The sequence below is a fragment of the Raphanus sativus genome, chromosome 6 (genome assembly GCF_000801105.2).
Source record: "Raphanus sativus cultivar WK10039 chromosome 6, ASM80110v3, whole genome shotgun sequence".
Lineage (NCBI taxonomy): Eukaryota > Viridiplantae > Streptophyta > Magnoliopsida > Brassicales > Brassicaceae > Raphanus > Raphanus sativus.
Window position 1 is genome coordinate 20,087,578 of NC_079516.1, and position 20,629 is coordinate 20,108,206.

Here is a 20,629-nt window from a genome sequence, read left to right on the forward strand (position 1 = left end):
TTTTGAAAATTGATTCATTTTCTTTTAAATTTGTATCTAAACAAACTATATCTATTTAAAAAAGTTGTTGGACCCTTTCACTAACTAATTATTTTTGGTCCAACTATTTGAAAAATCGATTTGCCGATATTGGTTATTAGTTTTTATGTGGGATGAGTATGGATTGGTGGATTTTGGATCGTGGTAACCCGTAGACCCGTAAATATTAAAAAAATAAATTAAAAAAAAATATTTTTTTTAAATACAAGAATTTGAAAATAATAGTTTAAAATTTAAATCATGTATAAAATTTGTATTGTAAATATACTTTTATAGTAATTAAATTAAATAGTGATTTTTAAAATATGTATATAACCCGCGGATAACTACAAAATTAAGCGGAACGGATGCGGGTACAAAGTTATTTGTTTGCGGGTTGTGCGGGTCATATTTTTTAACCAAAACAAAATTATTTGTTTGCGGTTGGCGGGTCAGCGGGGCGAGTTTGACCCGCAATCCATCCTTAACTTTGTGTATACCAGATCAATTTTTAAATTAATATTATTTAATATAATATATTTTGATTAAAAGTTATATATATATATATATATGATTATAGAAAAATAAAAATATAATCAGAAAGAAAAAAAAATATCAAAAATTATATTTAAAACAAAAAATATACCCGCCCTTTTAAGGGTGGGTCAAAATCTAGTATATATTAAGTTGTTGTATATATTCATTTTAGGAAAATAGTTAAGAATCCTTGGATAGGTACAAATAATTTCCACAATTATTTTTAAAATTTAAATGTAATGGCATTACTGTAAATATTATATCATATCAAGAAGACCTAAACAAAGTCTTGTGTTTTAATAGTATTGATGATAGTGATACATCTAATATATTAAAAGTGAAGTACAAATAGTAATTGCCCCTTAGAGTTGCACAAAAATTACAATGACATGCCACTCCTTTTAATTAAAGATTATTCAATTAAATATAACACATATCCAAATAATATTTATTATCTTGCCATACAAATCCAAAACGTGATTCTCTAACATATATTTCGCTTTAATTAACTACATTACCATATAAATCAAAAACGTATTTATTAACTTACCATATATTTCGCTATTATTAAAACTATATTGCCATGTTAATCTAAAACATGATTAATAATTTATTCTCGTCAAAATAAACTACTTTGTCATTTTCCAAATATATAGATCACGTAGATTCTATGTGTGATTACTCACAATAACTAAATTGAAAAAATATTATAATTTTGTATGAGTAACATAAATTTGACATAAACGAAAAAGTTTCGAATAAAATTTTGTATTACTAGCTGTTTTATACGAAATAGAATATATTTCATACACATATTAATATATAAAATCAATATGACTCCTTTTAATATTTAATAAATATTGAACATATACTTTGTCAAAAAATAAGTTGTCCATTTATAGAATAGATATAATTACTAATTTTGACATTTAAAATAGAGAAATTTTCTATATTAATTTAGATTTATATATTAAAAACTACTGGATAAAGAGTTTTTTACCTCCTTTAAACAATATTCTCTGAAACGTCTTTTAATCATTTTTTTTCTTTGAAGACATTTTGGTGATAAAAACTTAAAAAATATATTAAGAGAATTACCCTTTTAAATATTAGGGTTTGAAAACAATATAAAATTAGTAGAAACAAAAACAATAATAAATATTTGAATGTATTAGTAATCATTTGTTTGTGATATAAATACATTCAATACGATAATAATCAGATAATAATCAAACAATAATCTAATATCGTTAGATCACAGTTAATAAAATCCAGTAATTACCAATGGTTTATAAGATAACAATGATTTTTATAAATTAAAATAAATAGTCTTCGCGGCGTGTATGTCAAACTTTAGACATGTATTTATTTAAAAAATCAAAAAAATCAGATATGAACTTTATATATATATATATATATATATATATATATATATTTAAATCAAAATATTTGGAATGTAATTTAATAAAACTTAAAAGTATATCTAAATCTATAATATTTACATTTTTGCTGTTTAATATATCAAAATAATTGAATTAAAGTCTGCAGAACGTGAAAACAAAATTTCTAATAATTTGGAAGCTAAGCGTATTGAACATGATACAAAATGTCAAAAGAAAATAACATATTAATCTACAACATGAACACAAGAATCAAGTTGACAACATTATCAAAAATTATAATATATAAGAACCAAAAATAAATATCCGTGCGGGCGCACGGGTCAAGCTCTAGTTTAAAATTATGTTAGTTGTTTACATTTGACAAATAATCATAGATGTTAGATATGCTATAAAAATTGTATATTTGTATTTATAGAAGTTAATTTTTAAGAAGTTAATTTCTTAGAAAAATATTGTATAAATTGTTTAATTTATTCTAAAGTGTTATATTTACAAGGGGAAATTATCAAAAATGATTCAAAACTTGATTTTGAATACAAAAGTGTATCTCAAATTAAATCAAATGCAAAAGTAACTTAAAAGGCTAGTGAAACTAGAACAACCTTCTTATGATCAAACAAAAAAACATGTATTGGGTTTTACCATTATAATCCGAGTTATTCTTGGTTCACCCCTAGAGTGAACCTAGAGGTTCACCCAACCAATAGGAATCACTCATTTTACAATTGATATCTTTTAAAAAAGGAAATAAAATATTGTCAAGTTATATTATGTTTTTAAAATAAATAAAACAAAAATAATAGTAGTTACAAAAAATGATTTATAAAAAAAATATTTTTAACATCATCAAAAAAAACCCTAAACCCTAAATCATAAACCCTAAACCCTTGAGTATACCCTAAACCCTTGGGTATACGCTAAACCATTGGATAATCTTAAACTCTAAACCCTAAACTCTAGTATATGCAAAAAAAAATTAGATATTTCAATGCCATTATCGAAATATTAAACCCTAAATCCTAAACTCTAAACCCTAAACCCTTGGGTAAATCATAAACCCTTGGGTAATCCTAAATTTTAAATCAAAAATACAAAACACTAAAACAATAAATCTTAAAAATATTAGACTCTTAATTTTAACCCCTAAACTCTTTTTAGGATTAAGGATTTGGTATTTTTAAGATTTAGTGTTTAATATTTTTAGTTTCGAGTTTAGAGTTTAGTGTTTTGATGACGAAGTTAAAAAAATTAAACTTTTTTTTGCATATATTACTATTTTTATTTATTTTTAACTTTTTGTATTTTAAAAACATAATATAACTTGATAATATTTTGTTTCCTTTTTAAAAAAATATCAATTGTAAAATGAGTGATTCCTATTGGTTGGATAAACCTCTAGGTTCACTCTAGGGGTGAACCCAAGAATCCCATGTGTGAGAAGACATGCAAAGAAATCTTTTTTCGGAAGACTTCTTGTAAGTCTTCTCTTTCAGTAGAGGGAAGAAGACTTATTTCTCCACCATAACTATCGCATAGTAACAAATGTACACAAAATTTTGACCTCGTTTTAATTGCACACCACAAAAGTATAACAACTCGTTTCCACATACGATGAAAGTTCGAAATCCGTTTCCCCCTAAACTTTTTCAGTAAATCTTTAAAATAATTTAAAGTTTTCATAAAAAATATTTTGATGTGGAAAAAGTTGAAATCATGTAATAATAAACATTTCTAACATATGTAAATTTAGTTTTACTAAAGCTGAATTATTTTCAACACATATAAGTGAATGTGGATATAGTCATGATAGGTTTTCATTTGTGGTTTGGTAACATATGCTATAGCATTGTTGGTATTTTTAGGGTTAGATCTTGAATTTTTTTTTTAAATATGACCTGTATGTGTTTAGTGACTATCTGATAACATTTAAATTTGACTTATATGCATTTACTGTTTTTTAACTATCTAATAACTTCATTTTAAAAGATTAACGTTGGAAATTTAGTGTAATCAACAATTCGAACATTCCATATTCGTTTTTTAACATTTCAAGATACCTTTGTAATTAATTATTGTGAGAATGAATGTGAGCACGACATGTAAAAAACTGATTTCTCAAATAATATTATAGAGATAGGAGTCGAAGATATACATGTGTTACTAAATGTAATAATGAACTAAATGAATATATAAGCTATTGAAATATTTAACATAACAATAATGGGCCACAATTAGTTTATAAATATAAGAATTTATTAAGTGCCGAAAATAGGAAAGGAAAAATGGGAAAATTGTGTATCAATATTTCCACAAAAAATTTTAAAATTTAAAATATAATAGCATTGCTGTAAATACTATAACAAACCAAGGGGACCTCAAATTTTTTTTTTTTGTGTTTTAATAGTATAGATAATTATTTTGTCATATAAACCCATCATATTATTTATCAGTATCACATGTATACATCTTATTAATAAGTTATTATAGTATCACCAACTTGTCATATAAACTCATCATATTATTACCCTATTTTCAGGATCACATGTATACATCTTATTTATCAGTTATTATAATAAAACACACATCCAAGGTAATTATTCTACTATAACAAGTTCAAAGTACAAGATTTGTATGTAACAAATAACCAAAACTTTCCTGTATTTCCTCTTTTACGCCAGTATATATACCAAAACATATCGAGAACCACATTCAATGGAACTTAAACCATACAAAAAATAGGCAAATTGCAAAAATAGAAAAAAACTAAAAACAACTAGACGTACGTATAAGGAAATAAAAACCCTCCATTTACGTAGCCTCTACTTGTTAACCTCCTAAGCCATGAAATAGTCGCAAAGCCTTTTCTGCTTCTTCGTTTCTAATTGCTTTTGACGAAGATCGATCGTAGGGAAGTCTACCTCGTAGACCACTCTCTCAAATTTGATTCCCTGTTCTCGTTACCAACGTCAAATATGCGTCTCTCTCGTAGCCTTACACCCTTTGTTCTCCTTTTTTCCCTCTTTGTTGTTGCACCAGCCGTATCCGCTGGTGTAGCTATATTGAGAACGGATTATTACCAAAAGACATGCCCCGATTTCAACAAAATTGTGCGTGATGCCGTTATTGCCAAGCAAGGTCAACAGCCGACAACTGCGGCCGGGACACTCCGTCTCTTCTTTCACGATTGTTTCCTTGAAGGCTGTGATGCATCTGTTTTGATAGCGACCAACTCGTTTAACAAAGCTGAACGTGATGATGATCTCAACGACTCCCTCCCAGGAGATGCTTTTGACATTGTCAACCGCATCAAGACAGCTCTTGAGCTGTCTTGTCCTGGTGTGGTGTCGTGCGCTGATATTTTAGCGCAGGCTACGCGTGACCTTGTCACGATGGTAGGAGGACCTTACTTCGACGTAAAGCTTGGTCGTAAAGATGGACTCGAGTCCAAAGCCCATAAAGTACGAGGAAACGTCCCGATGCCTAACCAAACGGTCCATGACATCCAAGGGATGTTCAAGAAAAATGGGTTTAGTTTACGTGAGATGGTAGTATTAAGTGGAGCTCACACAATCGGATTTTCTCACTGCAAAGAGTTCAGTGACCGCCTCTACGGATCAAAAGCCGATCCAGAAATCAACCCACGATTTGCAACCGCTCTAAAAGAACTATGCAAAAACCACACAGTGGACGACACAATCGCGGCGTTTAATGACGTGATGACTCCGGGAAAATTCGACAACATGTACTTTAAGAATCTTAAACGAGGACTTGGGCTATTAGCTTCCGACCACATCCTTATTAAAAACAATAGAACGAAACCGTTCGTTGACCTTTATGCAAGTGATGAGAAAGCATTCTTTGAAGATTTCGCTCGTGCCATGGAGAAAATGGGAACGGTTGGGGTTAAGGGCGATGGAGAAGGAGAAGTGAGGCGTAGGTGCGACCACTTCAACAATCTCAACGTATAAGAAAAAAATCACAAGATAACACAAAATAATTATATTTCTGCTTTTTTGCGGGGAGAAAAGAGGAATTGAGGGGAAGAAAGATTTCATTGATATATTTATGTTTAAAATATGTATTATAATCATAATTGTGTAACAATTCAAGATTGGGTGTTTATATTTCCATGAAAATGCAAATTGTTATATTTGGAGTGTACGAAGTAAAAGATATGTATTTTTTTAGACTATTCTTCAAATTTTAAAGTAAGAGAAAGCAAACAATACAAACTTAGGAAATAATTTAGTGTTTGAGGGTTTTACCTTAAGTAAGTTTGTGGGCTTGAGTAAGAATTTAGTGTTTGAGGGTTTGGATCGTAAATGTCCCAACATGGTAGCATATGCAGAGTACACAAATTGAAACATTTGAAAATAAGAAACGCAATAATTATCATAAGTAACCAGATCCTGAGTCACTCAAACACTAATAATGCAAACCCAAATATGGAGGAACTCTCACATCCAAAGCTTTAGATTTCAACAGTAGATGTTTTCTTTTCTTACTCCTTCATCGAAGCTATTGCCTCTGCATCGTATCTAAGAAGTGGCAAGCAGAAACAAAATTACGTTAAATTTTTTTTTCCTATGGATTAAATACTTCACGAACCAAATTAAAAGGAGAAGTATTTTTCAAGGATAAAGCTAAGCTTTTTGCCGAATCCAGGAACCAAACCACCTTCAGCGGATTTTTGCAACTCCAACGAACTCTAAACAAACTTTATTTGTGTAACCAAAGTCACTTGCTTACTTCAGAGTTCAAACCCATGGGGCCTGGGCAGGAAAGGAAAATCTGAACTAATATTTGGTTGATTCGGTTTAGGAACAAAAACCGATCAGAAATTTATATAATAAGAGTTCAGTGTTGGGTTTGGTTGAAAAAACCTTCATTTTTGTGGGTATTTATTGGCTTGTAAAAAAACATTTTTGCCATAATTAGCCGTCACAGGGTTTTAGCTCTCTCGCGTCTCCAACTATTATATGTTTCTTTCAGCCGATTCTCCTTGTTACGGTTAGTGTCTCTTCCCATTAAACACTTTTGGGTTTTATAGTGTGATTCAGATTAATCTGAGTATTTTGTATGAGATTGAAGTGATTAAGAGATTATAGAGAATAAGAACAAGAGAGAGACTAGAGAGAGACTCAAAACTCCATTAAAAATTACAATGAGGGTTTACGAGGTTTTAAAGAGATTACAAGACTGTCTAGGTTCAATGTATCTAAACCTTATCCTATTTCTTCTTTTCTGGGCGAGTACTGTAGCTACAGTCTCAAGTCTGGTATATAACCTCTCAAGTCTGGTGCTTAACTTCTCAAGTCTGGCAATCCTTTATAAAATCTTATAAATCCTTATAACCCTCTAGCTTAATTCTCAAGTCTGGCGCATCATCTCAACACTCCCCCTCAAACTTGACCATGTGAAACAAGTCAAGTTTGGAAAGTCATGAAGACCTCCCTCATTAAAAACCTCACCAAGAAAACCCATTGGGACAAAACTTGATGAGGGAAAAAGAGTGGAGACTTCATGATCAAGGGGATCAGCTCCTAGGAGTAAGGTCAATGAGTCCAAGCCTAGAGAGTATGGACTCCATTGTCTTCAATCTCGCTGCTTTAGTAAACACATATGTTAATTGATCCTCACTTCTTGTATAACATGGCAGTATCACTCCTAGGATAATCATCTGCCTCACCTTGTGGCAATCTACTTCAATGTGCTTTGTTCTCTCATGAAACACTGAGTTGGAGGCAATATGAATTGCTGCCTGATAGTCACAGTGCATTGTCATAGGAGTGGTCTGCTCAATCTCCATATGCTTCAAGATACCCTTGATCCATACCAACTCGTTTGTCAGCTTCAACATGGCCCTGTACTCAGCCTCAGCACTTGAACATGAAATCACTTTCTGCTTCTTACTCTTCCATGTAACCAGGTTCCCTCCAATGAAAGTGCAATACCCTGTGGTAGACCTTCTGTCTACTCTATCTCCTGCCCAATCTGCATCGCAATACCCAACCACTTCTGTATTGCCATTACAACCCATCCAAACTCCTTGTCCAGATGTGCCACTCAAATACCTCAGTATTCTATCAACCATCTTCCAGTGATGGTTCTTTGGCGTCCGCATGTGCTGACTCACTTGGTTCACAGCAAAACATATATCTGGTCTTGTGATGGTCAAGTAGATCAGCTTACCCACCATCCTTCTATACAGCTTAGGATCCTCAAACAACTTGTTCTCTTCAATCTCCCCCTCACGCAGGACCTTATATCCCTCCTCAAGAGGTGTCTTGGCAATCTTTCCTCCAAGCACATCAGTGTCCTTCAGCATATCCATAGTATACTTCCTTTGAGACATAAACAAGCCCTCCTTGGATCTGCATATCTCAATCCCCAAGAAATACTTCATCTCTCCCAAATCTTTGATGTCAAACACAGACTTGAGAAAGTCTTTTGTGGCTTGGATCCCAGCCTTATCACTCCTGTGATAATCAGATCGTCTACATACACCAAGATAACAATGATCCCTGATGGTCCTGTCAGAGTGAAGAGGGTGTGATCTAGTTCAGACTTCCTGAACCCTCTCCCATTGAGAGTTGTACTTAGCTTGTTGTACCAAGCTCTAAGAGATTGTTTCAGCCCATATATCGCTTTCTTCAATCTCAAAATATTTCCTGGCTTTACTAGATGTTCAAGACCAGGAGGTGGAAGCATGTATACCTCATCTTCTAGCTCACCTTGTAGAAAAGCATTCTTTACATCCATTTGCCACAAATCCCACTCTAGGTTTGTTGCAATGGATAACACAATTCAAACTGTATGCAGCTTGGCAACTGGCGCAAAGGTGTCAATATAATCCTCTCCATATGTCTGAGTGAACCCTCTTGCCACCAATCTGGTCTTCCTCCTATCTATCTTTCCATTTGGCAAGTACTTGATAGTAAAGATCCATCTGCTGGAAACTGCTCTCTTTCCTTTTGGTAGCTCACTCTCATACCATGTATCATTTCTGATCATAGCATTAGATTCATCGGCTACAGAATCTCTCCACTCTTGTATCTCCATAGCTTCTTCATAGGACCTTGGCACATAGCTCTCATCTAAACTAATCATGAATGCGTAATGCTCTTCAGGGAACTCAGCAAAGGAACACACGGCTTGAGAAGGATGCTCCACAATCTGGGCATTGTAGTACACTTTCGTGTTTACCCACTTAGAAGGATACTTTTTCCTTGTGCTCCTTCTTAAGACTGGCGCTTGAACCTCTTGAGCTGGTTCCGGTTGCACCTCCTCTTGTTCTTCTTCTCCTTGAGTCTGAACTTCTCCTTCAGGTTCATGACTCTCTTCTCCTACTCTATCTTGATCATGTTTACCTGATCCTTGATCTCCTTGACCTCCAGCTTCAGGTTCATGTTCATTACCCCCCTCATGATCAAGATGAGTTGGTTCTTCAGCTCCATATTGTTCTTGCACTCCAGGTTCAGTTCCATTCCCCCTCTCATGGTCAAGAGGGATTTCTCTGCTAGCTTCTTCAGCTTGATCAGTAGGTGTTCTTCTTGGCACCTGATCTTGAGACATGTTTATCCCAAGTTTTTCCATCAAAATCTTCAGAGTGTTTGCCCTTCCTGGTGATGCTTGAGACTGATCCTCCAAGTCTTCCCACTTTTCTTTCTCATAATACCCTGTAGACTCCACAAACTTCACTTCTCTTGATACCAGCACCCTCCTTGTGTCTGGATCATAACACTTGTAACCCTTCTGGGTTATAGAGTATCCAATAAACATGGCTTTAGTACTCTTCTCCTCCAGCTTATTTCTCCGCTCTCCTGGAACCCAGACATAGCACACACACCCAAAGACTCTTAGATGATCAATACTTGGCTTGTTCTTGTTCAACACTTCAAATGGAGAAAGATCCTTCAATATCTGAGTTGGTACTCGGTTGATGAGATAGCAGGCAGTCTGAACAGCATCACTCCATAAGCGTTTTGGGACTTTAGCATGGAACATCATAGATCTTGCTACATCCATCAAGTGCATATTCTTCCTCTCAGCTACCCCATTCTGCTGTCGTGTGTAAGGACAGCTTGTCTGTTGCACAATCCCATGCTTTGCTAGATGACTCTTAAAGGCATTACTTGTGTACTCTCCTCCATTATCAGATCTTAGCACTAGGCCTGGGCATTTTACCCGGACCCGAAGACCCGACCCGAAACCGACCCGAAAAAACCCGGTCCGGGTAGGAACCGATCCGATCAAATTACCCTATCGGGTCTTGTTGTAGAGGACCCGCGGGTCTTGGACCCGACCCGACCCGAACCCGAAACCCGGCGGGTACCCGAATTAATAATATAAATTAAATAAAATGAATCAATGGGGAGTCGAAGACGGGTTATTTGTCTACATAGCAAAGGGGTCAACCACTAAGAGACAACCAACTATTGTTCTATCTCGCATAGTTTAGTATATATACAAATTTTAATATAATAAAAACACAAATTTTAAATAAAATATCAAATATTTTCGGATATATTAATATTTTCAGATTTTTTTTTGTATTTTTAGGTATTTTTTAGGTTGAACCCGAACCGAACCCGACCCGAACCCGACACAGAACCGAACCGAAAAATTCTAGTTACCCGAATGGGTCTAACTATATAAGACCCGACCCGACCCGGACCCGGTACGACCCGAACCGACCCGGAACTGAAAATTTGAAATTACCCTATCGGGTCCTAAACTCCTAGACCCGAAAGACCCGGACCCGAAAGGACCCGGCCCGAACCCGACCCGACAACCCGAATGCCCAGGCCTACTTAGCACCTTCACAGTAGCATTGTATTGATTAGCAACATATGCTTGGAAGTTTATAAAGGCATCTAGAACTCTATCTTTAGAAGGAAGCATTGTGACCCAAGTATATTTAGATTTCTCATCAATAAACGTCACAAAATACTTATGACTATCTCTAGACATGCAGGGAGCTGTCCATACATCTGAATGAACCAGGTCAAAGCAATGCTCATATATTGTCTCAGATCTAGAAAAGACAGTTCTACAATGCTTTCTTAAGATGCAAGCCTCACACTCTAAGTGATTGAATGACAATTTAGGTAAAATCAGTTCAATTGCACGAGCATGAGGATGTCCCAATCTAGCATGCCAAGTACTACTATCAACTCCATCAATAACACTACTCAAGCAAACAGAATCAAAGGGTTTAGGATTCTTAGTCATTTGGAGATGGTAGAGCTGATTCTTGCTGTCTCCCCTACTAATGATTCTTCCAGTCTTCAAATCTTGGAACTCAACTTCATTTGGTCTGAACACCACTTGACAATCCAGATCAACGGTAGCTTTCTTTACTGATATCAGATTTGAAGTGAATTGAGGCAGATAGAAAGCTGCTGAGTTCTTTTCAAATAACTTGAGATTTCCTACTCCTTCTATTGGGATCTTATCTCCATTAGCTATCATCACACTCCCTGTTGCAGCCTTGACCTCACTAATCAGACTCTTATCACTGATCATATGATGACTTGCTCCAGAATCAATGATGACGGGTTTGGTTGTGAATGCTAAGGCAGGAGCTCCTTGACTCCGGGTTGTAACCAAAGCATACACATACTTAACAAACTCATCCCATTCCTTCTTTGTGATACGATCATCTGCTCTTTTGGTCTCTTGCTTCCTTACCACCATACTTTCCTCACATGAGCTCCCAATGTAGGCAGAGTAAGAACACTCTCCCTTCACCACCTTTTGTGCAGCTTCCTTGATCATTTTCAAGCTCATCTTATCACTTAGATGACATGATTCCTTGCCTTTTCTCCAAGTCTTTCTCATCATGAACCATCCCTTGGAAAGCTTTCTTAATCTTCTTCTTCTAAAGTTAGTACCACCCCTCACTTGAGTTGATACCTTCCTTTTCTCATACACATCACAAGTGTATTGAACAAACTCACATATCTTAGCCACCAGAAAGTTAAAGACACAATCTTGTTCTTTCCTTTCTTGAATAGTTTATGACCTTGCCATAAGCTCCAGCCACACTTCTCTCAGCCTTCCCACAAGCTGAAAAATCTCATCCTTCCCTTGTTTATAGTTGCGGACCAACTCTTTGACCTCACACACCTTCACAAGTTTGGATTTTTCTTCATGAGCTGCTTCAATTCCACTCTTTATAGTGTTTTCTTGAGCAGCCTCATCTCCATCTTCCAGACTTCTTGTCTGACCTTCTTCCATGACCATTTCCATTAAAGGTCCTTCCTTTACATGGCCACACCACAACCCACAACTCTCAAGAGTTGTTCTAGCCCATTTGGACCAACTTTCATCAATCTCCTCTTCATGCCTTGTTGTTGTATCAGATCTTAGCTCCATCTTTGTATTGAATAGTAGGTGCCAGATCTGACCTTCAAAACCTCCAAAAATAAACACCAACAGAAACAATCTTGAGTTTTTCAAAGATCTAGCTCTTGAAAACCCTCAAGAACACTCAAGAACACTCAGATTTTTAAAAAAAAATCACACCCAGATTTTTAGAGAACCTAGCTCTGATACCATAAACACTTTTGGGTTTTATAGTGTGATTCAGATTAATCTGAGTATTTTGTATGAGATTGAAGTGATTAAGAGATTATAGAGAATAAGAACAAGAGAGAGACTAGAGAGAGACTCAAAACTCCATTAAAAATTACAATGAAGGTTTACAAGGTTTTAAAGAGATTACAAGACTGTCTAGGTTCAATGTATCTAAACCTTATCCTGTTTCTTCTTTTCTGGGCGAATACTGTAGTTACAGTCTCAAATCTGGTGTATAACCTCTCAAGTCTGGTGCCTAACTTCTCAAGTCTGACAATCCTTTATAAAATCTTATAAATCCTTATAACCCTCTAGCTTAATTCTCAAGTCTGGCGCATCATCTCAACACCCATCACTTATTTCAATTGATTTCATCTGGTTGTTCAAATAAATTAATCCGAATTAACAACAAAAAATTTAGTTGACCTCATTTATTAGACTAAAATCAAAATTAACCAATAAATGAGCCAAATATTTATATGGTAAACTATGTTAGTCCACTTAAAAGGTTTTGTTAAAAGCGGCTCGGTTCATTTTTGTATCCAAAGTCGCATGTTTACTTTTAAAACCATGGGGGCTGGAAAATCAAACAGAATTTTTCGAAACGATATTTAATTGATTCGATTTAGGGGCATAAAATGATCGGTAAATTTGTTTAAAACGGCCACGCATTAGGTTAGATTTTTGATCGATAAGTTCTTTTTTACTTGTTCTTTCTCCTTCTATAGGGTTTATGAAAGGAACAGATGATTCCTCTTTTAACGACGAAGAGTGATCAATTATTATTTCATTTTATTCATGTTGTTGAAGGTTGTCTATTAAATTAATAGTTTTTAGCATCTTTCTTAATTTTTCTATGTGTTCGTCCATTTTTCTTTATATTACTTCCTCCACTTTTTTACAAATAAAATATTTTTGGCACAATTAGTCGCCACAGGGTTTTAGCTTTCTCGATTCTCCTATTATTTTATATTTTGTCAGCTGACTCTCCTTGTTACAGTTAGTGTATCTTCCCATAATATCTTTCAGTTGAATTTCACCCGGTTTCTTAAAAAAAATCATCCGAATTTACAATTTTTTTGGCTGACCTCATTTATTAAACCTAAAATCAAAATTAACCAATAAATAAACCAAATAGTTATTCTGTAAACTATGTTAATCCTCTTAAAATTTTGGTTAAAAGCGGCACGGTTCATTTCGGGTAACCTAAATCGCATGCTTACTTCAAAGTTCAAACCCATAGGGATGGGTTGGGCAGGAAAATCAAACCGAATTATGCAATCCCGTATTTAGTAGATTCAGTTTAAGGGCACTAACCAATCGGCAAATTAAAAGGCTAACTGATTTTCCCGCTACCACCCGCAAACGCAGTTTTTGCGGTTCATAGCGGTTATTGGCGTTTCGAAACAATCACAGAAAATGTTACAAGTCGCTTCAAACCGCTCCGAACCTCTTTAAATCAAAAGCTGGTTCCAGCTAGCATTTGCGGTTGCGAGCGGTTGCGGGAGGGTATAATTTTTTTTTTAAAAAAACATAATAAATAAAAACAATACTAAAAATATCCAATAAAAAACTTAAATTAAAATAATAGAAATTGTAAAATGTATACATATTATATTTCAATTTATATTATAAAAAAATTAAAACCAAAATATTTTCTATAAATTTTTAAAATTTAATAATATGATTTTATAAATATAAATATAAAATAATATGATTTTATAAATATAAATTTTATATTTATTATATTATTATAATTTTTAATATTTTTATAATTATATAAAATGAAGATATTGTTAAATTATTATTTAACAGATGTTTCATTTGGTAGTTTACCAGTCATAAAAGTCCCGCAAACGCAACAATTTCTAACCGTTGTACTAGTCGTACAAATCTCTAGAAAACATTTAAAACTGCAATCACCCGTACCCGCAACCGCTGCTGTTACACCATTCATGCCCTAAATAATAAGAGTTTGGTGTTCAGTTGGGTTGACAAAACCATCATTTTGTGTGTATTTCTGGGCTTGTGAAATAAAAGATTCTTGGTATAATTAGCTGCCACATGGTTTTAGCTCTCTCGATTCTCTGACTATTGTTTGTTTCTTTCAGCTCACTCTCCTTGTTACGGTTAGTGTCTTCTCCAATCTCTTCTTTTTTTTGTACAAATTGAAATTATATTAGAAGCCGAAAGACAAGAACTGGACCAAAATCAATCATACATCCGACTACAACAAAGGCCCAAAAAACGACCACTGGGCAACAACAACAAAAAAAATTGGCCCAAAAGCCATTTCACCAAACTAGGGCATCCGTCTCTCTCGGGAGAAGCCTACACGTGTCGCCATCTTCGCCCGACTAACGCACGTGGCACACGATTCCCTTCAGTCGGTGCCGCAGCTTGTCTTCTCCGGAGGGCACAGTCAGAACCATCCACCTTTGCCAAGCCTCGGAGCCAGACACGCCTCTGACTTGCTTCAGTCCTCGCCATACATAGAGAACGACAGCCACCCACTTCACTAGACCCGAAACACCGGAGATCGACATTGAGACACACTCGAGATCTCACTGCAATCGGCATCTACTTCATCACCGCTTCGTTCACTGGAGAGCATCCATCGTGGACGCGAGATCTCCTCCGGAAACAGAAGCCAAACCCCACGAGTTTGTCACCAGTCAGAATGTTACAGGAGCATAACAGAGCCTCCTCCAAGAACACAAAGTAGATCCGATTGTTCCCCTTTGACGGAAAGGAGCAACAATGAAGCCATGTAGCCGACCGTCCACCAAAAAGGCGGTGCAACGACGGACGCAAGAAATCTACCCAAACCCTAAAAGAAAAGCTAAAACAAAGGGAACCAGCAGAAAAGCAGACGGACAGAAACGATTGCCGGACTGATGGTGACTGTAGAAGTCCACGCCGTCGGCCGGAACTTTTGAAAACGACGAAACTTTCTCTTTTTTTCTTTCTCTTTCTGTGCTAAAATAGAAATTGAACTCACGCCATCTGCCAGAACTTTGTCTCTTTCTTTCTTTTTACGGTGGCTGTAGAAGCCCACACTGTCTTCTCCGATCTCTTCTTTCAATTGATTTCATCTGATTGCTAAAAAAAATTCATCCAAATCAATAAAACAAAATTTGGCTGACCTCATTTAATAAGCACGAATCAAAATTAACCAAATATTTATTTGGTAAACTATGCAAATCCTCATAAAAAGTTTGGTTAAAAGCGGTTCGGTTTGTTTGAAGAGGAGCAAAATCTCAATGGAGATGAGTTCACGCCGTCAAGAGAGATCGCCTTTGTCAAATCCAGTCTGAGCAGGAACAGAGAACCAATGAGATTCTTTACAGCCCCCACACCTATTGGCTATTGGGCTTATTATTAAGGGAGAATTGGCAAAATATTCCTAAGTCAGGTCCATATTAGAGAAATGTCCATGATTGTACATAACTTAAAAAGAAATAACATTTTGGTACTGTGCGGACGAAAATGCCCTTCATTTATTGAATACAGGTCAGACTGCAGAAAAGATGTGTGTCAGATCGCAGAGAAGACGTGTGTCAGACTGCAGAGATGGACGGCGAGACAGACGATGAACTGTTGGATAAAACAACGAAGATCAAATCGAGATTACGTTATCGATAAAATATTCAATAACAGCTAATATGTTGTGTTATATATCAAATATATATATTAACGGTTAACAAATAATGTATCCGATAACAACTTATTAATCAACACTATGTATCAATCCATTTGTCACTTAACAAATTAAATATAAAAAATCTACAAACTCACGAGTTATTTATTCAATCATTTATCATCTACACAAATTATGTATCAATGAACATCAAATCTCTTGTAATATCATACAAACCAATTATCAATTATTTGGTATCATATATAATGTATCAGCTAACAATATATGTGTTGTGTACATCCGTCGTTTAGGTTAGAAGAAGAATAGAGAAGAAAACATATTGAGGCAAATACCTGTTTAGGGTTTCTTATTAATGATGTGATAATAATTTACAAACCCTTAGACCCATATTTATACAGCCTAAAAAAACCCGATTTCCTTTTCCCAATAAAAATAGTAACTTTCCTAAACCGAAAAGGCATACCGTAGCCCCCGCACCCCCAGATGTCAACCTTGATAACGAGTGTCGCCCGCACTCGGTCGGACACGAGTGCTGGGCATTTTACTGGTACAATAGAGATTTAAGACACACAGATGCAACAATATGTACCAAGTAACAAATCCGTTAATGGATAACAACCAACTTATCATGTAACTTATTAATTCACAGACATGTATCAATCCGTTTGTGAGCTAATAAACCAAGTATCAGCTAAACAAATCATGTACCAGTTAACGTAAAGACTTTTGTAACATCATATTAAACAGTTATGAATTCGGTATCAAACTATGTGTCAGATACTAAAACATGTAAGAAATCATTTATCATATAAAAATTATATCAGATAACAAATATGATAGTTATGAATGCTTCGGTATCAAACTATGTGTCAGATAAAACAGTTATAAATTCTTCAGTATCAAACTATGTTCAGATACCAAAACATGTAAGAAATCATTTATCATACAAAATTTGTATCAGGTAACAAATAATATATCAGATAACAACTTATTAATCAAGACGATGTATCAATTCATTTGTCAGCTAATAAAACTAAATATAAAAAATGTACAAGCTCACAAGTTATTTATTCAATTATTTATCATCTACACAAACTATGTATCAATGAACATCAAGTCTCTTGTAATATCATACAAATCAATTATCAATTATTTAGTATCATATATAATGTATCAGCTAAATACATATACCAAGTAACAAATCGGTTAACGGATAACAACCAACTTATCATGTAACTTATTAGTTCACAGACATGTATCAAATCTGTTTGTGAGCTAATAAACCAAATATCAGCTAAACAAATCATGTATCAGTTAACGTGAAGATTTTTATAACATCATGTTAAACATTTATGAATTCTTTTGGTATCAAATTATGTGTCAGATAACCAACTATGAATTTGACTATTAAGGTTGTTACAAATTTTGTTAGCGAGTTAACAGACTGTGTTATTTGTTATGCATTATGTTAACGTTGAATACTACTTATTAACATGTAACAAGTTATGTTATCGAGATAATCAAATATAACTGACCGAAGTTAGTAAAATAGATGAAAAAGTTGATAATCAGAAGTAGTCAAATATTTGAAACCATGAATCTAGTTAGTAAGTGATGAGAGATGAAAGAAAGAAAAAGAAAGAAGATGGAGGAAAATAAAGAAAGAAGATGAAAAATAAAGAGAAAAAACAAAAGAGAACTAAAAGAAAATGAACATTATCCAACAGATATAATAATGAATCTGACACACGATAGAGCACTGCAGCCCTAAAAGAGTAGCCTGCAGGGCTACTAGATGTAGGCTGACGCATGGTAGAAGGGTAAAATCATCCAACGAAAAATGTTTATGAGATTAAGGGTAGATTGTATATTAGGGGTTGGTTTAGGTGCATTTTTACTAATTTCTCTATTATTAATATCGAGACTATCTATTTGTTTGTATGCCCTTTTCGACTTATTAATACTAGGGGTTGGCCCGCCCTACGGGCGGATGAGTTTACAATAAAATTATGTAATATTAAAATATATATTAATTTTATTGAAGATGCTAAAAAAATTTTAATTGCATATGAAAATTTAAATTTGTTTCTAAGATCATATAGTAATTAAATTAGATTCTTTTTTATAAGAACACACAAAACTATATTAAAAACTAAAAAAATGTAATAGTTAATATTTATTCTTTTGATTTTTATTTCACTTTGATATAGTTGAAAAAAGCTAAAGTAATAATAAGTAATACTTTTTCTAAGATTTTCAAACTATAATATTATTACACTAATTACTTTCTCACGATAATAAATTAATCAAACTCCAAAGTAAATCAATTGAAAATAAAATGTAATATGATAGAATTATAAAAGGTTATATTTTAAAGTACTATATAAATAGTGTTAATAAAAGTGTTAAAAATTATAATGAAATTTGATTTAGCTTTCAGTGTTTTAGTAATTATGTTTTGTAGGCTATTTTAGCATCTGCTGATATTTCTTTGTTTTATAAAATATTATTTGTTGGAAACTTTTCTTATGCTATTTGAAAATATTTGCTGACAAAAAAAAAGCTATTTGAAAATATTTTTATAGATTAATAAAATATTATATTTCAAGCAGAATTTTACTTGAGTGTCATACCACAGCATATCAAATAAATTACTTCGAATAACCAAACCATAATTTAACCAAAATAACTTAAAAATCAACAAAACTGCATACAAATGTTTTCTGAAATTCGGCTTTATCTTCAAAGACTAAACCAAAAGAAGCAACCCAATCTTTTAATTATTGTTGTATTGGCACTGACTTCTTGTTTGAAACCCACAATTGATCATGAAGAAATCTGCACAACAGAAGTGCAAAACAGAAACATAGTATCCTCGTAAGAGCCGAGTTTGAGCTTGCCATGATTATTATCAGATAGATAAAACGATTTTAGCTTGAAAACAAAAGCCACTCACCTATAAAAAAAGAACTCACTTCGTTCCTCTGTTATTGTTTTCCTTCTCTCTCTTCCAGGAGCCTAGTTGAACATCATCACATGTTCCTTTCCTCTTCGCAAGAGCTGTGCTGCTGCAACTTCTGCACCAGCTGCGATACAAAAAAAACATGGATCAAGAGAACTGAAACTCTAATTTAAAACGCTAAAACGTGGGTGAAAAGCTATTACTCTTTCTGATGCGAAAAGTGATTTTGGACTGATAATTTGACATCCCATAAAGACCTGAGCAAACGTCCCTTTCTACATTCCTCTGTCTCTCTTGATGTTGACTCTAAGTTGTTCACCAGGAACAAACGTTCTAGTGACATCTTCTGTCAGAGAGAGTAAAGACACAGGAGTGTTATACGTGGTCATCGTAGAACACCTCTTTTTCTTATTGTTCCGACACACCTAAGGGTCTTGCAGGATGAGGCAGAGCTTCGTGTCCGTGAGAGGTATTGCGGCCTCGTACTGGTTCCACTGCTTTAATGGCTCAGAAACTTTAGTGTGGGAAGTTGCCATGTCAGGAAAAGCCTTTGAGACTGGAGGAACTATCTCCGCCTAATCTCCTTCATCGGATTCTGAATGTGATGAGCTTTTCCTCGACACAAATCCAATAAACCGTAAATACCAAAACGTAACTGGTAGAGAAAGTGAAGTAAGGTAAGGAATTAACATACCTGTTGCACCACCGTGGCTTGCTGGTCAATTTGGCCAACGTCGTAATCTTCAGCATCTTCCTCGTCTGGATCGTGGTCGTCGGGGATGTGTTGTTCTCCAGATCATGCTCGTGACCATGACCGTGTCTATCAGTCTATGTTTAGTAAGAACATTCTTTGTCTTCTTTACCTGTTCCTTAACTTTGTTGAAAATTTGGATACCGTTCATTGATTGACAACTGCACCAGCAACAACTCTTCAGATAGTATCATCTTAATCTTTTAGGTTTACAGATGATATCAATCTTCAATACACACGCACAACCCCTTTTGCCTCCAAAATCCAAAACCTAGACATAAAGAATTGCGCAGACAAAAAGGGATTATGATGCTATGTGGTATAAACGGATTGGGTATACGATGGTTGATTTAAAAATGAGACCAAACCCCACGTTACCAAAACACAAAGCTATGATGCTTGGATAATCATACCGGAGATCTCTTTACACTGATCTTTTGCTAGCAAGTAATTCTGATTTGGTTAGCGTCAGTTCATCATCCAACTAAATCAATGCTTCTAAAATTAGTTAGATCCTGTACATGAGAACAATGCATACGTTAATTCAATATATGGCTTAGACGAAGATCTGAAAACCCATAAGCTAAAGAGAAGAAGAAGAAGAAGATAAAGCATATCTTACCATTGACAACCAAACAATTATAACATAGATTGATATACAATTATATCATCTTCCGTAGTCCTGCAAAACAAAATCCAAACTTTCAATTTTCTCC

The 20,629-nt window shown here is 34.5% G+C and overlaps 1 protein-coding gene and 1 long non-coding RNA gene across 3 annotated transcripts; one reads left to right on the forward strand and one right to left on the reverse strand.

The window, feature by feature from the left end:
- Nucleotides 1-4,792: 4,792 nt before the first annotated feature.
- LOC108810717 (peroxidase 65-like) lies at nucleotides 4,793-6,145 on the forward strand. Its single transcript, XM_018582807.2, has one exon. The coding sequence runs from the start codon at nucleotides 4,931-4,933 to the stop codon at nucleotides 5,924-5,926; it is 996 nt and encodes a 331-aa protein (XP_018438309.1). The 5' UTR covers nucleotides 4,793-4,930; the 3' UTR covers nucleotides 5,927-6,145.
- Nucleotides 6,146-18,827: 12,682 nt separating this feature from the next.
- Nucleotides 18,828-20,597, reverse strand: LOC130496032 (uncharacterized). Of its 2 annotated transcripts, none has more exons than XR_008935054.1 (6): nucleotides 20,536-20,597; nucleotides 20,327-20,428; nucleotides 19,857-20,184; nucleotides 19,366-19,771; nucleotides 19,157-19,286; nucleotides 18,828-19,038 (listed from the first exon to the last, which is right to left on the reverse strand). It is a non-coding gene; the product is annotated as an uncharacterized LOC130496032 (long non-coding RNA). The 2 variants fall into 2 exon arrangements; XR_008935055.1 differs by having other exon boundaries at nucleotides 20,292-20,428.
- Between the last annotated feature and the right edge of the window lie 32 nt (nucleotides 20,598-20,629).